Below are 22,784 nucleotides of genomic sequence, written 5' to 3' on the forward strand. Positions count from 1 at the left end.
ACTGATTATAAATATACAAAAAACGTGGGAAACATGTTCAGCTTTCTCTCCGAGCACCTGATATTTACTTTGTTTTTCCTTAAGAGCTTCTCTCCTATGTTTCGACCAATTGGAGCAGTGGGACCCTCGCCCGACCTCCACTGTGATAAAGTAGACTCTCACTAACTACGTCATTATATTAGTTATAAAGCTCCTTCAGTTGTTGTCTTTTTCAAAAAATAAATTCTTAAAATAAAAGCAAATAAGCATGATAAAAATAAAAAATCAACCATCTGTTAAATCATTTCTCTCCAAGAATTAAATTAATATATATTTTTTCATCTGAATAAACTTACTTAGAAAATATCAGTTTCTCTCCTAGAATATTTCAAAATTGAGGTATTGCAAAAGATCTTGTCAGTCAGAAAGCACGCTTTTATCGTCTTTTTTTTTTGTCTTTTAACAAAAAGAACCGCTGACCGTCGAAAACTGTTCAGATACAAAGAGTAGTGCATAACAAATATCGATCATAGAGAGGAACAAACATAGAAAACCTGTCCGGGTGGGGAAAGAAACGTCACAAAAACACCCAGAATTCACTTTCAGAGGGATACGTGTTATTACTCATGGTTAGCCTCTTTTTTTTTTTTCGATCAGTAAAAAAGTTTCTTCTGCTTTGATTTGTTTTTTCTTGGACAACAGAAACACCGATCCTGAAGCACAAAACAGTTTGCGACTAAAATAAGAGGGGGGGGCGGGGGGCGCCGGCACGGGACAATCACACCTCACGGACAAGAAAAGGGGGGAGGACACACATGAACTTGTTGCAGGACCTCGCTCGGATTGTCCATAAAACTGCTTAAACCAGTGTAACGTACCCCCCAAACTAGAGCCGCCCTGTCTTCAGCAGCCAATACTTTCATCCATTACTACCCCCCCCCCCCCCTCCCCAAAATCCTGTTTGAACTGTTGAACCCTTTAGTAAAAACTATAAGATAAAGATGTCCACCTTTTTTAGCAGGTCCATTACTTCAAGCTTTGCAGGAAAAAAACATCTGGATAAATATGGTAACCCCAGCTCGCACATCTGCATCCTCAGGCGTTGTTTTTCCCTGTTCCCGCCCCCACCTAATGCAGCCGTGTAGTGAGAGCATGTGCAGAGCTCTACCTCAAGTCTCCAGTAGCTTCAATGTTTTATTTTTCCCCTCCCACCCCCCTACCCCAACTTCCCCACTCTAATCGCCTGCTCCCTCTGCTCCTCTGCAGGAGGCCGGAGGAGCTCCTCCTGCTCCTCCTCCACCACCACCCTGCGCGTCAGGTGGTCTGTTAAAACACGTGAGCTCTTTGGTTGCATTCTGGGACGTAAACGTGCGCTTCTGTCAACGAATAAACAAACAGAAAAGAGCTCAGTCGTCACTTTAAGCTCACATTGTTTTGTCTTCTGTGTGTGCGTAAGAAAGACAGCCGTCCATGTGTGTGTGTGTGTGTATGTGTGTGTGTGTGTGTGTGTGTGTGTGTTCATGTGTGTCCAGAGGCTTCTGTGTATTCTGGTGCAAGTGTGTGTTTACAATAGAACATATATACGTGTGCATACACTAGTTATGAAGTTTCACAGGACTTCTATGTCGGACATTAACGACAGTTAAAGCGAATCACAGTTCTAGGCATACACACCTAACTACATACGGTATAAAAAATTGCACAATTATATCAACAATCACTGCAAAAAAGTACTTCACCTATCAGAGACAGTTTGAATGATAATCCTACATTTAAATTGTGATTATTAAGGTTGTTTTCTCCCCTGTCGTCTGAGGCGGGGTCCGCCATGATTCCTCTGACCGGTCGTCCGTGTTTCTGTCCAGTTTCGTGCGAGTCGAACGTTCGTGTGTTGTGCAAACATGGGCAGAGTCGAATAGTAGACATGATACTGAAAAGTCTTTGCATGCAGCAACCTGATTGAAATAAACATGCAGTTAGGGGCGACCCACCCCGACCCCCCCCACAAAGGTAGCCATCGTTGTCTGGGAGCTCCCCCTCCCCCTGTGATAGCTTGTCGATGCCAGGTGTTGGATCTGTTTATTATTATTTTACACCCAGTCTGAAGAGTACGTATGGTATCTGTTTATACCATGGATTTAGCAGCAAAGCTATTGCAGCATTACATTTACAGAACGCTAAAAAATAATGTTATTATAAAAATAAAGACCTAGAAATCCAAAGCAAACTAACCAGCGTATGAGGTATTAATATTTTCAGAGTGAATATAGCCGTGTTGATATTTGTACTCACACTACTGGATAGTTGTTGCTACATCTTCTGCCTCCTGTTTATCTTTTCTGTTTGCCTTTGGTAGGATTCTTTACTCGGGGCAATAGAACTACAGCTTTTCAAAATAAGTGCATGCTCCTTTTACATAAAATTTAAATTATCTATATATGAATAGATAGGTAGAAAACAAAAAATATATACTTTTTTAAATATTTGTATGGTCCCTCCTCTGTGTCAGTGAGGGGGGTCCAACAGGACGTACCACAGCACCCAGTCAACAGCAGACAGGTGTCTAACAGACCATCCTGTGTGTGTGTGTGTGTGTGTGTGTGTGTGTTTGGTGAGATTTTGTGCCAAAGTGCAAATTTAGCGCTGATAGATGTTTGTGCCCCCGCAGTGCTTCATCAGAGGGGACACGCCGAGTTCAGACCGGGGGGTGAGGACTGTCTGTGTTTTTGAGTGGATGTTTTTTTTCATGAGGTGTTTGAGGAGGGGGGGAGGGGGGTATGAGGGGGGTGTTGCAGCACTGACCCGGCCTGTATAGTAGGAGGGGTGCAGGATGTTGTTTTTTTTTAGGGGGTCGGGTGTGGGTTCACCGGGGCAGGGCTGGACCTGTGAACCCCCCCTCAGCTCCAGCGGAAGGACACGTGTCGAGGCCGGTCCCCTCCCTCCTTCACCAGCGGCTTGTGAAACTCTCGGCCGGCTCTTGAGTGGATGCTGGCCCAGCAGTACTCGCAGTAGTACTGCAGGCAGGTGACGTTGGCACAGAAGAAGGGGGCGAACTTTCCCCCACAGCGAGCCCCCTGGCACTCATCACACATCTGGTCATCCAGGACGTACGGCTTCACCTCCACCTGGGAAGGAAGACAGGAGTTCAGTTTATCTTCATCCATGGATACAGTTTAAAACACGGGCAGTGCCATTTTGCAGTGCTGTTAGTATCCCACAATGCATCGTGAACGTTACATAATTAAAGGTGCAGAGAAAATGACCCTTTTTCACTCCCTAGATAAGCAGCAGGGAGTAGTGAATGAGTGAATGATTTCCAGCTGCAGGTAAAAATGTTACAGGAGTTGTTTGTCAAAACTAATTAGATTCTTAGAAGCTTTAATCAAAGTATACATTTTATTTTGGGAGTTGTAGTCCCGTTTTTTTCATAATGTCAGTGCAATGATCAAGGAAAAATCAGACAGGTGTTCCCAGGCCCTGAAATGAAATATCGTCATCAGCCCCAAGTTTACATTTCTGCTGATAAGATGAAACTTTAATTATGCTAATGTGACACAAGATGTTGATGATTCAGATGTGATGCCACTGTGCAAAAAAAGAGTAGGCTTAATAAAATGTTAAGTCCTCTACAGGAGGCGACGCGTCTTGAAAGTGCATATGTTGGTATCAGCAATCGACCAGAACGAGTTGGAAAATATCAGCATATCAGACATCAGCAAAAATCCAATATTGTGTTTCCTCTGAGGAATTATAAATAGTTTCTTTATGACAGACTAGCTCTGTTAAACCAACACAAACAGTGTAAATAAGCTAATCCAGGTGTGTTCACTCCTCTCAGCCCTTATCCACAAACCCCATGCAGGGCAATCTCTGTGCAGTCTTATTCAATTCAAGTCGAGCCAGATTGAGGAAGGTATCCGGTGAAATGAGTTTGACCTAGGGCTGCACAATTAATCAAATACTGATCCTGATCACGATTTTGTCTTCCCACAATTAAAAAACATGACTGATGATTTAAACTGCTCCGCCTCTAGAAAACTCTGCTGTATATCAAATCAAGCACTCCCTAAACTAACAGCCACACCCCCAGGGGGCGATGGAGAGGTTGGGGGGAACTGGCATGTCATGCGATGAGCACCTACCTTGCAGCGGCAGGTTAGAGTGGAAGAGTAAACGATAGCGTTGTGAAGCTGTTCTTTTTATAATTGCTTCACTGCCCGCCCTCGACCCACTCCCCTTTATGCTGAATTACCACAGGCAGCTTTTTCTACTGCAACTCCGCTGTACTACATGTAAGTCACATGCACTGGAATCACGTCACCACAACAGTGCCAACGGTGAGCAACATTATAACCCTCCACCAAGTTTGTAGTTTTTTTGTTGACATATCTGTAGTCATAAATTATTGGCAAATCAATGACTTTGTTGAATTGTTCCTACATTATTCTGCGGTTTCCTTTAAAATTTTAACAGCATGTAATTTTAAATATGCGTGTGTTGACACGGGAGAATATCGTGCAGGCATGTTCGCAAATCTGACCAAAGAACGGAAAAGAACGGAGCCATGAGATCCGGCTCCATTCAAAGAGCCGTGATTCCCATCACTAGTAAACAACAGAGACGGTCAGAGAAACAAAGTCAAATGTCTGGAACAGAAGGAGAAGAGCTGGTCCCTGAAACAGCTCATCATCACTTGTTTGGAGGTATTTCAGGTTTAGGGTGAGTGATGTTGAAGAGTTTTTTGCTGGTTATGATAAATATGAAATATGAAATAGTATGAAATATGAAATTAATTCTGATTACTCTACATGAGCTACAAAAGCAGGGGTCAGACGAAGCAGTTAACTGCATGCTACCTTTGTTTGCATTTTCCAGGGAACATATTTAAAGTGAGAGATACATATGACTGTTTTGTTTAAAACCACCACTTAAGCATGTACAGGACAAACTCGGCAAAGACAAAAGAGGTAGAGCTTTGTCCACAACGGGTGCCAAAATCAACACAAACGGGAAGTTCCTCACAGGAGCTTTGAACAAGAAAAAAACAATCTGCGTGTCTGCGCCACAAAGAAACACGACTAACTTGTTCAAGCAGCTGAAAAAACAGCAAGAAGTGCAGTATGATGAGTGTGTGAAGGCCAAGAGGAAGAACCAGCTACTCCCCGTCCTCCATCCATAACAGAGACACCCTTTCAACTCTCAAAGACAGACTGAAATTACCCATGATGCACCAAATTCAGGTAAAGAACCTGCTTTGATGCAAATGTCCCTAAAATTTATAAATATTTCTAATTATCATTTTGCCCATAATCGTGCAGCCGTAGTTTGACTACACCGGGAAATAAGAAATGCAGGCTCGGGGTGGATGCTGGCCTCGTTGTGTTGTGACCACAAAATGAAAGGTTATCGAGTCCTTCAGATTAACCCCTCTGTGCTAACCTCTGCAACAAATACAGCACAAAATCCACAGGAAGCTGCCATGCTGTTAAACATCAGCTCAGTGGACATGAAGCTGAATGGCGTTATGACCTTCTGTGGCTGATTATCACCAGACATTACAGTTAATGGAGGAGAGGAAAGAGAGAAATAGAAGGAAAAGTGATAAAACCAGTCTTCCTTCCATCACCCAATTTATCCCTGTGTGACCTACTTTCCGCACCACATATAGATCCTTTAAAAGCGTTGATTTTCAGCCTAAAATGCCAATTAAGTGGTTAAAAAGATCTAAACAAAGCCAAAGAATTTAAAAGGAATGTCTTTACTCTCACATTTTGTAGACGTTATTTCCTCTTCCTCGTTTAAACGCTGTTTGTATTCCAGTCATAATAAAGACACCATAACCCCCCCTCTCTGAAGACAGATGATAAAGAGGTGGCTGCACTGCCACGCCCTGCAGAGGCTCAGCTTCCTGGCTGACACCCAGTCTCTCTCGGTCACGATCTGTCCCGCTGCAATGGGCCGACGTGTCTAAAATAAGCAGGCTGCAGCACAGCCAGAGTGGATACACACGTATAGGGAAGTACTATAATTAAACCAACCCTGTGTGTCTGCAACTTGAAACATCTGTCGGGACTACGGCAGCCAAGGGCCGGAGTGATTGCACAGCCGGCCTGTTCTTCCGTTATTGTAGGCTGTGCTGTAATGAACGCTGTGATGGATGTGAGAGGGCTCAGGCAGAGTTTAGCTCCGCAGCGTGCCAGAGGAATGACTGTGAAAACCTCAGCTGTGGTGGAGACGGAGAGGAAGGAGATTGTGAATGAAGTGTGTGTAAACTCGCTCACCCTCTTGTCGATGTCATTGTGCTGCAGCTGGACGAAGCGAGCGCTGATGGCGGCGATGTAGCTCTGCTGGTTGGAGAAGGCCACGCGGCCGGCTCCCTTTGGATATTTAAGCTCGGGGTCGGTGTCGATGCCGGCGTAGCAAACACCTCCGTACAGCCGGTCCATGATCATAGCCAGCTCCACTGCAGAGAGGAACAGAGGATCAGTGGCAAGGCGAGGAGTGGGAGATGAAATGATCTTGTTACGGGATTGTTATAAAATAATGCTGATAATGATTTTGACCTTTGGATATTTTTTACTTGACATGGATAGATCTAATAGCCAGCAGAAATAAGCAAGACAACAGCCGCTCACTTTGCAGTTTTTAGCTTGCCGGAGGGACATTCAAATATTTCATACCAGGGACTTTCTTTATCTTTCAAGTCAATTCGCTGTTACTGTTTAGATCTTGGTCTTTTTTAACTCTGGATAACTGGATAAAAGATTTTACTTATCAATGTCTGGAAGTTATGAGAGAAACAAGCTAAGCTAAAGTTAGCTCAGCTCGCAGCCCCTGAAATCCAAATACACCGAAACAAAGATTTTTATAATAAAACAAAGTAATTGGTGTTTTTTCCCCTGGGTTTAATCACCTTGTGGGTTTGTTTTAAAGAGGAAGAGAACTCTGAAAATATTTCAGCTAACTGAAACAATGAACACTAAGTAATTCAAACCTTAAATCTGAGTTAATGTTGTTAGCTGCAGCTTGGCCTGCAGACCCTCCTGACATCTAGTCTGCAGAGGGTGTCATTATTCAGTGTTTAATTATCTGATTCAAATACAAAGAAAAAAGCCTTAAAGATGTGTGATATACAGCTATGTTCAAAAGTTTAACTAAATGATCCTCTGGTTTCTTTTGGCTCTCGTCATTATCAGGACATTCTTTAAAGTGGCAGCGTTCAAATAAAAAAGCACTAAAAGGTTTAACTGTGACTTTGGTGCCTGACTCTGTTATTACCTGATGAAAAATCCTCCTCCCCTTTTCATCAGAGCAGCAGTCTCAAACTGCTGGTATAATTAGTTGGTGTCACATTGCAGACGAGCAGGCGATGTTTATCCCAAGAACAGAAGGACTGAGCCTTCCATTACAGCATGAATTCTTAACATGACGACCAGTTGGCCCGCGTCCTGGAAACCCAAGTACAGGATTGCTTTCTCACAGGGAGAACTTTCATTATAGCCTCCGGCCTCTGCGCTCCATGCCAGCCAGCGCCATGAAGCCAATTTAGAGGCTTTAGGGGGGATCGCAAATAAGTTGTTCCACTCATATTAGTAATATACCTGCTCGCAGGGGCCGCGGCACCCCCCCTACGAAGATGGTTTTGCGGGGGTCCAGAGGCTGGGAGCCGTCCATGACGAAGTCACTGTCGCTCAGGTTCCAGGGACGGATCTGGACCTGTGTTAGAAAGGAGGAAACATGTTGTCTTTTAAGGGTAATGTGTGGTGTACTTTATATCTTATATGCTTCTATTTTCCAACTCATTTTGGCAGACTGTCGATGCCAATATATGTACTCTTTGACTGTTACCGTAATGCATACGCCATCCACTCTCCCCTGTAGAGGAATTAAAATTTTACGATGCATGCTCTTATTGTTAAGGCCCACGCAGAGTCAGACATAAAATACAGTTAGTTTCAAAATGTACACATTCACTGGGTGAAAAGGAAACATATTTGTTGCATCTAATCTTTTGGTTAAATCGGCTGTTGGAGGCGCATTGTTTTCTCCCTTTTTACATGTGCTTCTTTGAAGTGCATTCACACCACCAATCTAACCACATAGTGTGCTCCTAATGGTCAAAGAGTTGAATGTGAAACACTCGACAAATCTCACTCTCAGTTAACCAGATTATAAGAGCGGCCATTTTTCCCTGACATCTTGCTAAGGGCTGGAAGCTGAAACAAGTTACTTAAAGGTTAATGTTTCAGGTTTTAAATCCTATAAATGTGGGAATCTGACACATTTTTAGCATCTTATGGCTTCCTGATTCATAAGCAAATGAACCACACAGGACGGTGAAGATCTGGAGGGACATTAGGCCACATTTCAAGGTTAAACAACATTTTAGAAATGCAATTAGCTCCTGTTAGCCAACAGTTAACATTAGCTTTTAACCACTTCCTAGCTACAACGCTAGGCTTGGCACTGACCAGCAAAAATAAGCACTTTCACATCCTTAATCTTTACACGCTTACCGCTTATTACCGAATGTTAGCATGCTAACAGTATGTTGTTAAGTATGTTGGGTCTCTCTCTAAATAACAAAAAATGGTACAGTCTGCTCTTTTTGTAAAGTGCTTGAGATTACTTTGGGTATGATTTGTTGCTATACAACAAAAATTTGATTGATTGATTAATTGCTAACATGCTTTAATAACATGTCGAACATGACAACATTATACCTGCCGAAGCTAAAAATGCTAGCTTTCTCATTGGGATATTGTTTGCATGGGGATGTTAGCATTTAGTTCACAGCTGCGAGGTGCCAAAGTATCCTCACAGAGCCGCTAGCGTGACTGCAGACTCCTAGTCTTGTTTTTTTATATAAATTATTCTCTATGAACAGATTTATAAATACAAGTGCAGAATCAAGTCGGGAGAAAAGAAAGAGTTTTGATGTCTGAGGCGTCCTGGTTTCTGTTTTGTAGTCACAGTAGTATTGACCAGTCATGTTTGTGAGGGGTTTGGTTGTATGCATGAACGCCAAAAATACTAATCTTCACCCCGGGAGGCGAGATTATTGCACGCATTGTTGGGTTCTGAGTTGTATATAAAACAACTGCATTCATTTATTTTTAGTGTTACAGGGCCAGTTTGCCGATTTCCAACCTGGTAGAAAACAAATGCAATTTTGCTCTGTGCCTTTGGAGGATGCTATCCGCTTCTCCAATGGGCCCTGGGAAACCAGGGAGCTTGTTAAACTACACTTCCTCAGTCTAGGATGCCCGCCTCTGATGTCATGTCTCGTTCAAAATCGTCAGGTTTGAAATGTAGACTGCAGACCTGAAGATGTTTTAGACGATCCACCCGTATATTCCTGACATATTTCAGATTCTGCACCGCTCTCAGCCATTGCCTGCAGTGATCAATGTCCTCGACTGGAAAACAGTAGTATTTCACAAAGTTCCTTTCAGAGGGGGGGGCGCAATGCACGCTGGGTGTTGTAGGAATGTAGAATGGGCGAAACCACGAGCTGTTTGTACAACTTTCTCCACAGCTGTGTCTATTTCAAATATTGTTGCTTCTGACAATTACAGAGAACACCAGCTTTGACTGACAGTGGCTTTTTCCAGGGGCGAACTGCTCCTTTAAGTTTACGTGATAGGATTTTAGGTAGTTGTCCTAAAAAGGAGCTCTAGTAAAGGACAGATCAGGGGAAGAAGGTGGACATAATTTCTATTATCCTGAATGTTAGCTGCTTACCGGTTTGTCTTTGATGGTGGGACTGGACACGCACAGGTAGAGCTTGCCGTCCTCCTCGATGCAGGCGTCGATCAGGGCCTGGACAGAAGTCTCCTCCTGGAACAGCAGGAAGGCGTAGCCTGGAACGAAGAGCAGACGGAATTAAGAAGATATTTCCTGAGAAAAAATACACCAGTGGCATTTATTAATCATACCCTGGTGACAATAACTCAGTGACAAAGCTCTGTACTTTCTCTTTCGTAATTATTCAGACAACTTTGTATGACCTTGTGGCCTGTTCTTCTGTCCTCACTTGACTTTTCTGCCTCCTTAAGAAGCCGTGCACTCGGCACCTCCCTGCCTGCGCTGCTTCAGATTAAATGGCTAAGCAAAGTGCTGCACTCAGAAAGGAACCATGCAAAATTGATCAGCCCAACACACTGCAGATCCTCCCTGAGAATCGGTTCAGGTACAGAGAGTTTGTTGATGTCTTTTCAAGGAGGAAAGAAAGAGCAATTCAGACGGTTACTCTGTACTATTGAATTATTTAGCACCGAGAGCAAAGACCTTACCCAAGGTCGAAGCTATTAAGCTGTTTTGGGAACGACAGAAGCCAAATCAGGAGGGTATAACCATCACACCATGGTACTGAAAAGGACAAAGGAATAAGAGAACCACTGGAAAAGGCCAAATAATAAACCCAATACTTGGCCCAAAGGTGAATATATTTGCAGCGCTGTCAAAAAGCAGCAGATGTTGCACACAGTTGTCTCTGAATGGGTTGTAAATTATTCGTATATTGCTCTGTTTCTGTTAGCAGAAGCCCAGCACCACCTGTGGCACCCATGAGTCAGGGGAATATGAGCTGCTGCCTGATTGGGTTGGGTAGATACGCACAAGTGCACACAATCACACACACACACACACACACACACACACACACACACACACACACACACACACACACACACACACACACACACACACACACACACACACACACACACAGACCGGAGTACAATCTGTCTCCAACTTCTAATCACTCGGTTCGTAGTGTCTCTGCTGCAGAAACCGTGTGTTCAAGTGTCTCTCAGTATCACCTTCACACACTCACACAGCGATGCGCTCATGCAGACAAATGCTCGAGTAGAAAAAGGCGAGGAAGAGGAATGTGCAACTGTCATGTTTCACTTTTAACATTCCTGAGAGGAGCTGCAGCAGATGAGGTGAGCCGAGTGGAGAAATAAAGCCTGAGTCGACAGTCGGCTGTGGTATGTGGGTAGGTCTGAGCTGGAGTGTGTATGAAGGCAGCGAGGGAGGGAGGAGGGTGTGAGCGTGCGCCTGAATAAAAGACAATAAAGAAAAGGTGCAGCGAGCAGGGAAGGTGAAATGGAAAAAGCAGTCGTGTGTGTCCTCATCAGGACTGAAACTGATCCTGCTTTTTTTATATGTGTGACTGTGTGTTTGTGATGCATGCCCTGTCACAATGACGTGACCGTGTCCTGCCCAGAGCAGTGGTGGCAGTTGTGTGTTGCTGACATTTGCGTCTCTATCAGCAGACAGATCACCACTGATTAGAGGAAGCTTCAGTGTCACAGTCTTATGACTTTGAAGTGTAGGAACATTTTGAACATCAGTGATAGATGCATGTTTTAGGGGATCCTGAACTTGTTGGCCGGAGGAAAAGTTTTGGTGACTAAAATTTAAATTCACACTATCTTCTTTTACTGTCACAATGCAATAAAAGAAAAGCCAATGATGAATTACAAACATGTTTTTAATGATTATTTATTTAAATTATCTCACAGTTTAAGTATATAATTAAGTGTCTGTCAAAAAAATGGGATTAAAAGATGTTTAAAATCGACTTGTCAGGTCAAATTGTAAGTGTCAGGGTGAGCAGTGCTGGGTTATTAGGACCTAATTTATGGAACAGCAAAGAATAATGATTTTTTTCCACTTCTAACCCAGCAGTGCTCCGAGATCGAAGGCAAAAAACATAGTTTCAATCCACATAAAAGACGGCCGATGGAAACGTGTACATTCCTTTATTTACACGTTGCACTTACGTTGTCAATAAAGACAAATAAATTACATATTTACGTGAAGCAAAACTACTGGTATACATTTTCATATGCATCATGGGGGTGGAACCATAGGGTGGAACATGGGCGGCACTGGTGTGACAGTCTGATAGAGGTCTTCCACTTTTGAGCTCCACCTGCCTTTGGAAGACGAGTGGCATATCACTGAGGGGATTGGCACACCGGTCTAACGATTGGCACATGCCGTCACTCAATGTGTCAACAGACGAGTGGACATTCATTTGAAAAAGGATCCCACAGCAACATTATAATGGCACCCACCAAACGAAACACTTGAGTGCAGACAGATGAGCAAACTTTTGCTGGCTCCAACATCTCAAAAGTCGAGATTCTTTACATCACATCTGACACTGAACTGAGTGTATATTCAGAGAATATTGTGTGGTGGTCCACTGATACCATTGTGGTTGCATGAAACTGTAAAAGAAAAACCTCTATGATCCCTGATATCACTTCTTTTTAAAGGCACTTTAAGCCAACAAGAGAAATAGGTGTAGCAGCAAACCGTGTAGTTGTCTCCATGGACGCCCTTTGGGATCTACATCATATTGTGCACCATGCTAACACATTAGCATACACGTCACCGGAAGATTGTATGCACCTGGTATTATGCAAAGCAGCCACAGAGGCTCTTACTAATTAACAGTTTGTAGCGATTATTCTGATGAGTAGTAGAAGTCAAGTAACAGGCTCATAACCTCAGTGGGGATATAATGTTTCCTCAAATAACAATGCAAAGCTAAATTACAGTCAGCTGCTTTAATTTCAGCTAATCTGTCTGCTTGTAAGAGGTCGACACAGAGCCGACTCCTCTCTGGAGCAGCCTCGACAGAAAGAGGATTTTGTGCATCGTCATCTTCCTCCACGTGCCTCGTCATCACCCGACATAAGACCACCGTCTCCCTCTGTTCTGCCGTGTTACATAAAGAGGGTTTGTCATTGGGAGAAATCATGTGGTTTAGCACTGACATCCCCCCTCAGAGCAAAAAACAACTGCAGTCTAGCACAAAAAAACAGCATGAAAAGGCAGAGCTCGCCAGCAGCTCATACAGTCTGCGGCAGGGAACAACGTGTTCCATGACCCAGGGCAGGAGAGACACAGAGAGGGAGAAAAGAAGGAGGGGGAGAGAGGTGAGACAGATGGAAAGAGAGGGGAAAAAAAGTGAGAAAAGGTAGGGAAGCTGCGTGAATGAGGTAAGCAGAGGTAGAGATGGACATAGAGCAGCTGCTTTAATGCGCTCTGATAGAAAGTTACTAAACTAAACATGAAAGCCGGACAGAGTTCCCTGATAAAAATAGATCTTTGGGCCAAACCAGCAGTTCTCTTATGACCCACTTTCGGCCTTGAATGACGGCGTTGACTCAGGGTGAGTGTGACTGTAACCCATGTCAAGCCAAGGTCATGACATTTAGGCCACAGCTGGACAACACAACACGGGCTGGAACCACAGAAAGTAAAGTGATTGAAAAGTTACACCATTCAGAAGTGTCTTAAACCAGTAGTCTTTCTGACTGGCCAGCAGGGGGCGACTTCACTGGTTGCAAAAAGGGGTCCAATTGTATAAACCAGATGGGAAAATGTACCTACATATCAATTGAACTTTCAAGTCTTCTTCGATACAGCATGATGTCTGTGAAGGTTCTCAGCCGCCGAGGTCATGGTGATTCTGAGCTTAATCCAAAAGGCAACTGGACTTGAAGTTCTTTAAGATGTTTCACTGCTCACCCGAAAGGCTTCAGTTCTAAACTGACTGGTGGACAGAGCTAGAAATATAAACCTCTGTAGGTCATTAGTATGCTAATAGATATGAGATCCAGGGAGAGTCGTTAACCTGAAGTATTGACCTGATGGCAACGAGAGTCGTCAGTACACTCGGGTGTTGATGGGTCGTTAGGCTCACATGATCCTGAGTGTGATCTCAGCTGTTTGGGCAGAGAATTCAACACTGCACTGTAAGTGAGTGGTAGGTGGTGTCTTAGGCCACCACCTCTGTTAAAGGATGGTTCTACCAGCTTAACATTGATGGCTTCCTTAATACCTCTTTCAAACCAGCGGTCTTCTCTGGCCAGGATGTGAACCTTGCTGTCTTCAAAGGAGTGTCCTTTGTCCTTTAGATGTAAGTGGACAGCTGAGCTGTTTTGTTTTCCCGATGTACAGGTCCTTGTATTCCTCATTGCATTGTACTGCATACACTACATTGCTCTGTTTATGTCTGGGTGTTTTGTCCTTTGGGTGGACAAGCTTCTATCGGTGTGTGTTCGATGGTTTGAAGTGTACCGGAATATTGTGTGTAACTGAAGAAGCCTTTTGGATGAGAGGTGAATACCTTAAAGAACTTCGTCTAAATCCAGTTGCTTTTTGGATTGAGATTAGAAATAGTGCGTGATGTTCATTTAGTAAATTATGGTCGCATTTAGACCCAAATCAACTACAAAGCAGGGTATTCCTTTAGACCTTGACTATCTGAGATTAACAAGCCTCTACCCAAGTGGCCTGTCAACCAGGGTAGAAGCGCAGCAATGTAAATCCAACCTGTTGTCCAAACTTGATCACTTCTGGCTCCAAAAAAGATGGTGACGGCCAAAATGCAGGGGGGTCTACAAACCAATGGGTGATGTTACGGTCGCTGTGTCTACTACTTTTATACAGTTTATCGTTGGAACCAAAGGAACCCAAAAAACCCCATGGCTGTATTCGATATCAGTTCAATAAGTGGAACAAAGGCAAACTTTTTCTCACATCAGGCCTCCTTGATGGCATCTAGTCAGAATCTAGCAGCCATTGCTCACAACAACAGACGACACTATAGTTAACCTGTGGAAATATATTTCAGGCATCCCCTCATTAAGTGTTAAATGTAAATCCTGAGTCATAGTCTTGTGTCATATTAAACAGTAAAAGAAAACCTGTCACCTGTCATTACTGTTACTGCTGTCTCAGGTTCTATCAGGACACAGAGTGTCTACATGAGCAGTGAACCTGAACAACACCCAGATCTGACAGTGTGTACATAGGTGAATGGCACTGCTATTCTATTCAAGCAGAGTGAACTCTATCGGTCTTATACTGAGTGTGCATGGTGACGAGGATCCGTCTTTTTCCCATCATCCTTCCGCAGTGCAGAGGCTTAGTCCACAGGAGGAGAACGCAGACCTGAAGTGGCTCATGTCTCAGGTTTACAGTGCTTCGCCGGCTGTTGAGTTGCCAAAGCTGTCTATTAAGGAAGGTAATACGTACAACCCCAAATTGTTCCCCTTAAAGGGTGCTGTTTAGACATCAACAATAGGCTGCCGTGAGAGTGCTGTGTTGACCTCATGTAGAACCAAGTCTTTCCTTTAACGGAGTCCAGCAGTTTGACTCATGGGGAGAGAACAGTTACCTCATAAGCAACAGGATGACAACTTGTTGTGCCCTAAAAACAAAGCCATTAACTCAATGACTGCAACTGTTTCCGCAAACTACTTAAAATAGTATTAGGCTTGGCTTTACCGATGCATTATTTGGAATAGTTTGACATTTTAGCAAATAACCTTTGTCTTTGCCATGTTCCTAAAACCAGTCTGCAATTCTAGGAGCCAGCATGTCCAGGTCCTTTTGCCTACCAGTTTGCTTGCAGTGAATCTCTACCCAATGCAGATCTTTTCATGACGTAGGCCCACAGGACTGCAGCTCTATGTAATTTCTTTGGGCCATACCTGTCCAAGGCCAATTGGTAAAGGCCCTGCCACAGAACGCCCTGGAGTTATGCAGGCGTTATGCTGAAATGTTGTGGTGAAGAGGGACCTGAGCCAGAAGACAAAGCTTTTGGTGAATCTACGACGTTCCAACTTTCACCTGTAGCCATGAGGTGTCAGAAAGAATCATATTGCGGATACTACTGGCCAAAATAAGTTTTCTCCACAGATACAGTTTAAGGGAATGGCGCTCAGACATCCATAGGGAGCTTGTAGTAGAGCAGCCTTGATGGTTTCCTCCTTTGGAGTTTTTCCAGCACATCCAACTGGTTGGACACCCAAGGGTTGACCCAGAACACACTGGAGTTATTACACATCTCATGGCCTCCGAAAGCCTCACAGGAGGAGCTGGAAAACTTTGCTGTGGAGAGTGACGCCTGGACTCACTTGTTTTGCCTGCTTTAACAGTGTCCAAGCACTGACTAACTGTAACAAGTTGTATTGATGGATGAATGGGAATTACTTTTTTAGTTAACTGTTAAGATTGAGAGGTTGCATGCCTCCACAAACCAGTCAAGGTGCAGTTTACATCCATCACTGTCTCCCACACATTGACAGTGTAACTGGGCTGGTACAGGGGATTTATTTGTATATAACAATATTGGAAAAAAGACATTACCCTCAAGACAAAATAATGGCATAAGTAGGCGAACATTAAACCGGAGAGTTTCCACCACAATCTAGCGGGACGTGATAGCAGAGAACATCTCTCCCTGTCTCTGATTTTCTCTGCAGAGTTTGAGTCCTTCCTGAAATATGGAGTTCACAAGAATAAGAGGTTAAGCCTCATGCACCAACATATAATGGGTTCATCCTTGAGTCCAAGTGGACATTTGTGCCAAAGTTGAAGACATTCCCTTGTGGGGTTCCTGAGATATGGTGTTGACAAGAACAGGAAAGACAGACAGACATGCCAAAAACATAAAGCCTTGGCTGAAGTAAGAAAGCTTAAAATATTGCTAAGAACATAGAACCCTTTAACTTGTCCCATATTTAGAGAACATTGAGCCGGGGCACACAGGAACATAGATACACTTCCTGGTACAGTATTGATTTCCTCATCTAACTTGGCAAGATGCGTCAAAATGTCAATCAATTTCTATAATAACTTCTTTAAAGGAAAACAATAATTATAGTCCGATCCACTGCTGAATGAAAGTAACACATTGGTCCCTGGTACCAGCAGATACTTTACATTATCCTCATAGCAAAGTTGTGTCTGTGGAACTGATACTGTAAGCTCAGTCACTGATTAGTACACAAACATCTTTCCACTGCTACATCAAAGTCCCACATTGCTATCCTGTTCTCTCCATGACCTCATCAACTGAAAGTTGTGTTCACTTTGCTGAAATCCAACCCGGGATGAGCAGATACACTCGCCGAGCACAGTCAGAGTCTGCTTCTCTCTGGCTCTAATAGTGACATTTAAATCCAGGCTTATCTTTTCAGACATGTGTCCACAGATTTATTCCACACAGGCGAGGGCACTGACCTGATGGTCCCAGTGACCTGAATGACACAGACAGGAATCAGCCAGAAGCTATCAGAGAAACATGGCCGACAGACGAAGCAAAGGAAAAAGGCCCGCGCTGACGAGAGTTTTCTGTGAAAGCATGTAAAAAGCTGATGCTACATGTTTAATGTCTATCCCATGAGAGGAAAGAAGGAAATCTACAGACGGCGCACAGTATCTGACACTATGAGGGGAGAGAAGAAGAAGAAGAGAAGAAGAAGAAATGACAAAAGAGAAGATGAAGAAGACGGAGACAAAGAAGACAAAGAACAAGTATAAGAAGACGACGATGAAGATGAAAATGAGGAAGGATAGGAAAGTGATGAGGAAGAAGATGACCGCAAACATGAAGAGGAAAACCAAGCCGCAGAGTTAGAGCAAGACGATGAAAACCGCGTAGAAGAAGAAGACGACAAAGACAAAGCAGAAGCCAAAGGCAAACGTAAAGAAGACGACAAAGACTTTGAACTTTAAGAACAGGAGGAAGCAGATACAGGAAAACAGGACAATAAAAGAAGAGGAAGATGATGAAGAGGACAGAAATAAACAAGAAGATGACATGAAGATGAAGAAGCAAAAGTCAAAGAAGACAAAGAATATGAACACAAAAACATGGAGATGGAAGTATGAAGAGATAGATAAAGATGATAGAAAGATAAAGATGAAAAGGGTAATGAAGAAGACAAAATTAATAGGAAAAGAAGATGAAGACAATGAAGACAAAGATGGAGAGGAAGGAAAAGTAGAAGAGGACAAAGATGATAAGGAAAAAAAAGACTTATTCGAAGAAGAAGATAAAGAAAACAGCGGACAAAGGTGAAGGTGGACAACAAAGACAAAGAAGAAGAAGAGGAAGAAGACAAAGACAATGCAGACAAAGATAATGAAGATGAAGAAAAAGACAAGAAAGATGAAGAAGACTGGGAAGACAATGACAAAGAAGAAGAAGGAAAGAAGGAAGGAGAAGGAGGAGAAGAAGGAGAAAATTAAGTAGAGAAAGAAGGAGGAAAGGAAAAAGAAGAAGAAAGAGGAAGAGGAGGGGCATGCTTGGCAGGATGGATGGAGGGGGACATAAACATCTGCTCTCCTAAAAACTAACACAGGCCCGGAGGCTTCGGAGCAGTTGGAGAGGAGTCAGTGATCGGGCAGAGGAGGTGAAATCAGGCATCGCTAATCATCTCAATTAGAAGAAGTCACTCAGTGGATATAATCCCAGCACGAGGGGGGGAACAGGAGGCCTGGTAATATACTGTGACTTCAGCTGAGGCCTGCGCTTCATGGAAAAGAGAAAATACAGGTTTGAAAGTACATTTTGTCTCGCACCATAAAAAGCTGCAGTCATAAACACACTCCACGTGTAACCTTTAGAAGCCTTCAAACACGTCCGACACAATGTTATTGCTGTATGACGTGAGCGTTAGCATTAGCAGCAGTTTATAGCTCCCAGCGCTCAGGCTGCAGCGTACAGACAACGTCACCTCCTCCTCCTCCTCCTCCTCCTCCAAAACCATGATGATCAGAGCTTGTTCGTCACTATTGTTTCTGTTTTTTTTAAGCTTGAAATGAGCAAGAAAGCAACATAACATAGAGGTGTGTATCAGCTTATTGTTGATGATAACCCTGGTATTATTTCAAAGCAGTATGGCCAACAAGCTTTTAAGTATGCGTTGGTGTTCGTATGATGGCTGCCCCGTGTGCCCTGCGTCTGAAATATTAATGCTACGCAGTCACAAGATGGGTATGAACATGAACAGTAGGGGCAGTGTAGAGGCAGAGGGGATGTGACAGGGTCAACAGAGATGCAGGGACAACAATGGCAGAAAGTTCTGAACACAAGCTGATAGACCAAGACCACGATTATCCACATCTGTACGATGTGTCGTTGCCTCTGCAAAGGCAAACATGCCTGTCAAACAGCTGCAGACAGATAAGTTTCATTGTGTGTGTTCTGTCAGTCGCCTGAGATGGCTACAGAATCACTGGGCTACCAAGAATTCAGAATGAACATCACAGTAACTTCCTCGAGTGTCTTCATGTCTGACGTTTACATCCTGCACATCCTGTAGTTGCATACGGCCTGAGCTCTCTGGTGCGCCCTCTGGAGGTATCCTCCAGTAATACGCATAGTGCAGAGACAAGTATGTGAACAATTACGTTCATGACGCAGCCGGTTATTTAAGCGAACACAAAGTAAGAAAGCAAATCTCCAGCTTATCAACTTTTTCTGGGAACATCAGAACAAATTGTTCTTCATTTTTGTTTCATATTTACCCTCTCCAGAATAAATACTAAATCATTTTGACATTGACTTAAAAAACAAACCGTCAGCAAATTATTCCAAACCAATGTCTCAAAACACTATAAATTACTGACTTTGTTCAATAAGTTTCACTGAAAGTAAACATGCACAAAGATTTAGGAGGGTTTAATTTGTGGTAAAAATAATGGTCTGTATTCTACGGGTCAGTCACTGGACCAGTAAACTGCTGCATCGTTTCAAAAAGAAATAAAAAATAAAATATTCGGGGATGAAAAATGTTCAGTACACTGGTTTTGTGATACTAGTGATTCACAAAAACACTACAGATTATTAAAAATAGTTTCCAAGACTTTATTATTTCACTCATAATGGCACGTTAATCATTTCCTCAGATACTTCAAAAAGTGCCACGACATTGGATGTTACATGAACAGATGCAGATCCCACTGTTTGATTTTATAGTAAAAGTTTTACTCACTACTTTTGTGCATGCCGTGTGTGTCCTTCATACAATAACTTTCTGCTTGAATTAGATTAACAGATCACAATATAGTCAAAACCTGTGTATTGTGATACATGGCAGTGCTGCCTACGGAAGCCCTGAGTGGACATGCATCCATACATTTTATTTACTCTGTTTCCCGTGATAACGAGCAATTTCTGGTTATTTTCTTGAGATCTCAACTTATTAATCTCGTTATCTCGAGATAGCAAAGCTGGTTTTCTCGTGGTAACGGGATAACTTTCAGGCGATCTAGAAAACAGAACAGGCTGTGATATTACAGAGCAGGACATGCCATGCTGCCATTGCCCACACTAATGAGGTAAGCTAAGCCCGTTTCTATGTTTGTTTTGTGCTTCTGCAACTCTAGGGATACGAGTTATGATCATCTGCCGTTACAGTGGTGCAGCGCTGCTATAAATAAGTCGAGATCTCCAGACAACAACTGGATATTACTCGTTAATTCAGGAAAACAAAGTAAATAAAATGTAAGGATGAACCAAAAATACCCCAAAAAATGACTTCCCTCTTCTTTGCATTCATATCATTATCGCAGAAAACCAGTGCAACCTCTAGCTTCTTCATTCATTCATAAAAATGTGCATCAGATAATAAACAGAATGAATGAACAGAATAAAGAATAGGTGAAAAGCTTCAACACATTATTGACGTTGTGAACACTGAGCACAGCTAATCGCTGTTCCTACTTCCTCTCCAAGAAAAGAAAATAAGTCCGGTCCCTGAAGTCAGGCTGAGCCACACAGTGAGTCACCGCTGAACCGAAAACACTTCAGGAACAGTGCGGATACACGTTAATGTGAAGCAGGGCGGAAAGTGACGACTAACTTCCATTCAGTCAAGCTTGGAAGGACGTTTAACGCGAGGAGAGGCCGACGACCTCTTGATGCAGATCCCACATCTGTAACTCACACACACGCAGCTGTGCACTTGCTCTCAACCCTGAAGCTATTAGTGCTCCGTCACCGGGCATCTGCCCAGGCTGGCCTGACAGTTAATATGGAGAGTGTGACATAAACAGGATATTTTAGCAGTTTCACTCTGACTTTTGGAGCGAGGAGGGGAGGGTTTAAATTAGAGTGAGGGATGATTTCTGCACAGATCTGTCGTCCCACATGTCTCCTCCCCTTACATGGCGGCTGTAAGCTCATTCATTCCCCTAAAAGGACGCTGCATTTTTCCTCCTGGCTTTGGATATTAGTGGAGCAGAGCCTGTTCAAAATAATCCTCCCGAAAAAATGAGAGTGGGGGAGAAACTGGCAGTGATTTTCGCAGGTCCTCCAGATGCAGCGTATTACCATCTGCCTGTGGAATGTTAGTTATTTCCAGAGCGTCTTTAATAGCTCTCCTAATATGACACACAGCGGCTCCCGGGCCTGAGGGAGCGATGTGGACGCTCTCTGATCACCTGCCTGAAGAGAGACGAACCCTCACACTCTTCAGACAAACAGCTCCTGGGTCAAAACTCCCGCTGGGCTGTTATGGAGTCATGTATCCTGAATGTGTCTCTCTGGGAGGTGATCACAGGGGGCAGTTCAGACAAACAGAAAACTCTACGCTTTCCCAGCATGAGCTATGAATTCTGGGTAACATGAATCTTTAGAAAACTCTAAACTGCTGATGCCCTCGGGGTGATATTTATTGGTGTTTGATGGGAAAGTGCAGATGATGCTCTGAGAAAGTGTTGTTACCTTTAGGGGGGAAGTAGGACTTGCTCTCAGCTTTGTGGGGCCAGTCGACCACCAGGTGTCCATACCGACGGAAACTGTTGGTGATCTCATCTGAAAAAAAACAGGCACAAATGTTATTTCCCTGATGTTAAAAGAGAACGTTCATGGTCTGTCCTGTAACATGCATATGCAGAGTCACAGTCAGAGTGCAGAGAGAGGCACAGTTTCTATTTCCTGCCGTGTTTCTGCTGCAGTTAGTTGACACTGCATTAAACAGGAACACAGGCCGGGCACATCCAGTGTGCACTGGGCCGACTCGAGCTGCAGAAACTCATTAATTCTTCAGCTGAGGGCACGTATTGTGCATCAGCTCAGTAGAACATGTAAGTCCATGCGATATGTGAGAATAATTTCACTCTTTCATTAAAGCATGAAACTGGGTACACTTTGGAGAGGTCATGGCAGCACTTCTACTGCACTTTTAGTGCACTCTGAAAAACTATTATATTTGAAAGATTCTTTTGAAGCTAAGTTGCTAAAGGTAATATGTTCAACTCTTCACAGTCACTGTGTTGTCAGGGTAAATGAGCTAAAGCCTAACATGCATATTTTAAAGTCTTGCCTTGGTTCTTAAATACAATATTTCCTTTTCACAATGTCACTAAATTCAACATAAACTATTCAATCCCTGACCACCATAACAAAGAGGTAGACATCATCTTTTCTGTGTTATCATGTTTGGTTCAGCTGATAAGATGCAAAATAGATAATACGACAATGGTAGAAAATAAACAGCTGCTGCATGGCCTGTTCTGTCATGGCTCCAGCAAATGGACCCAAAATCTGGCAAATGATCTGTATTAGCTTAGCACAAAGACAGGACACAGGGGGAAACAGCTAGCCTGGCTGTGTCCAAAGGTTTAAGTGAGGGTAATGTGCCAAACGATAACCCTTTTCACACATGCTCTGCACTCCTGAAGATTTCCCTACATTGTCCTGGTGGGCTGCATGTGTGAACGCAAACATCCGAATGTTTCACCCCGACTTTATGCAGACTTTTCCCTGCCGACCTCCTAGTAAAATGTCAAGGAGTTGGGGTGAGCCGATGTTTGAACGCAGCAGGTAATAGTCAGGAGCATTCACTGCGAGCGAGTGGGCAGGGTGATGACGTTTATGTCATGTGACCGCTGTGAAACCAGAAGAGCGACACATAACAGGATGATTAGGTTGAAGAAGAAGGAGTCGTTTCTAAGACGACAATAAGAAAATAAGCTAT

At 43.3% G+C, this 22,784-nt stretch overlaps 1 protein-coding gene across 4 annotated transcripts in view; it reads right to left on the reverse strand.

The window, feature by feature from the left end:
• Positions 1-2,026: 2,026 nt before the first annotated feature.
• The window catches only part of cpeb3 (cytoplasmic polyadenylation element binding protein 3), a 56,039-nt gene continuing 35,281 nt past the window's right edge, over positions 2,027-22,784 (reverse strand). For all 4 annotated transcript variants that reach the window (XM_069658956.1, XM_069658955.1, XM_069658953.1 and 1 more), the window contains 5 exons: positions 21,530-21,619; positions 9,724-9,842; positions 7,581-7,695; positions 6,261-6,442; positions 2,027-3,104 (listed from right to left, as the gene is read on the reverse strand). In XM_069658956.1, coding sequence (XP_069515057.1) covers positions 2,877-3,104; positions 6,261-6,442; positions 7,581-7,695; positions 9,724-9,842; positions 21,530-21,619 — 734 coding nt within the window. In that variant the 3' untranslated portion in view covers positions 2,027-2,876. The remainder of the gene's footprint in view (positions 3,105-6,260; positions 6,443-7,580; positions 7,696-9,723; positions 9,843-21,529; positions 21,620-22,784) is intronic.

The sequence above is a fragment of the Semicossyphus pulcher genome, unplaced genomic scaffold, assembly GCF_022749685.1.
Source record: "Semicossyphus pulcher isolate SPU_LCO1_2020_fin unplaced genomic scaffold, fSemPul1.0.p SCAF_12, whole genome shotgun sequence".
In the NCBI taxonomy this organism is placed as follows: domain Eukaryota; kingdom Metazoa; phylum Chordata; class Actinopteri; order Labriformes; family Labridae; genus Semicossyphus; species Semicossyphus pulcher.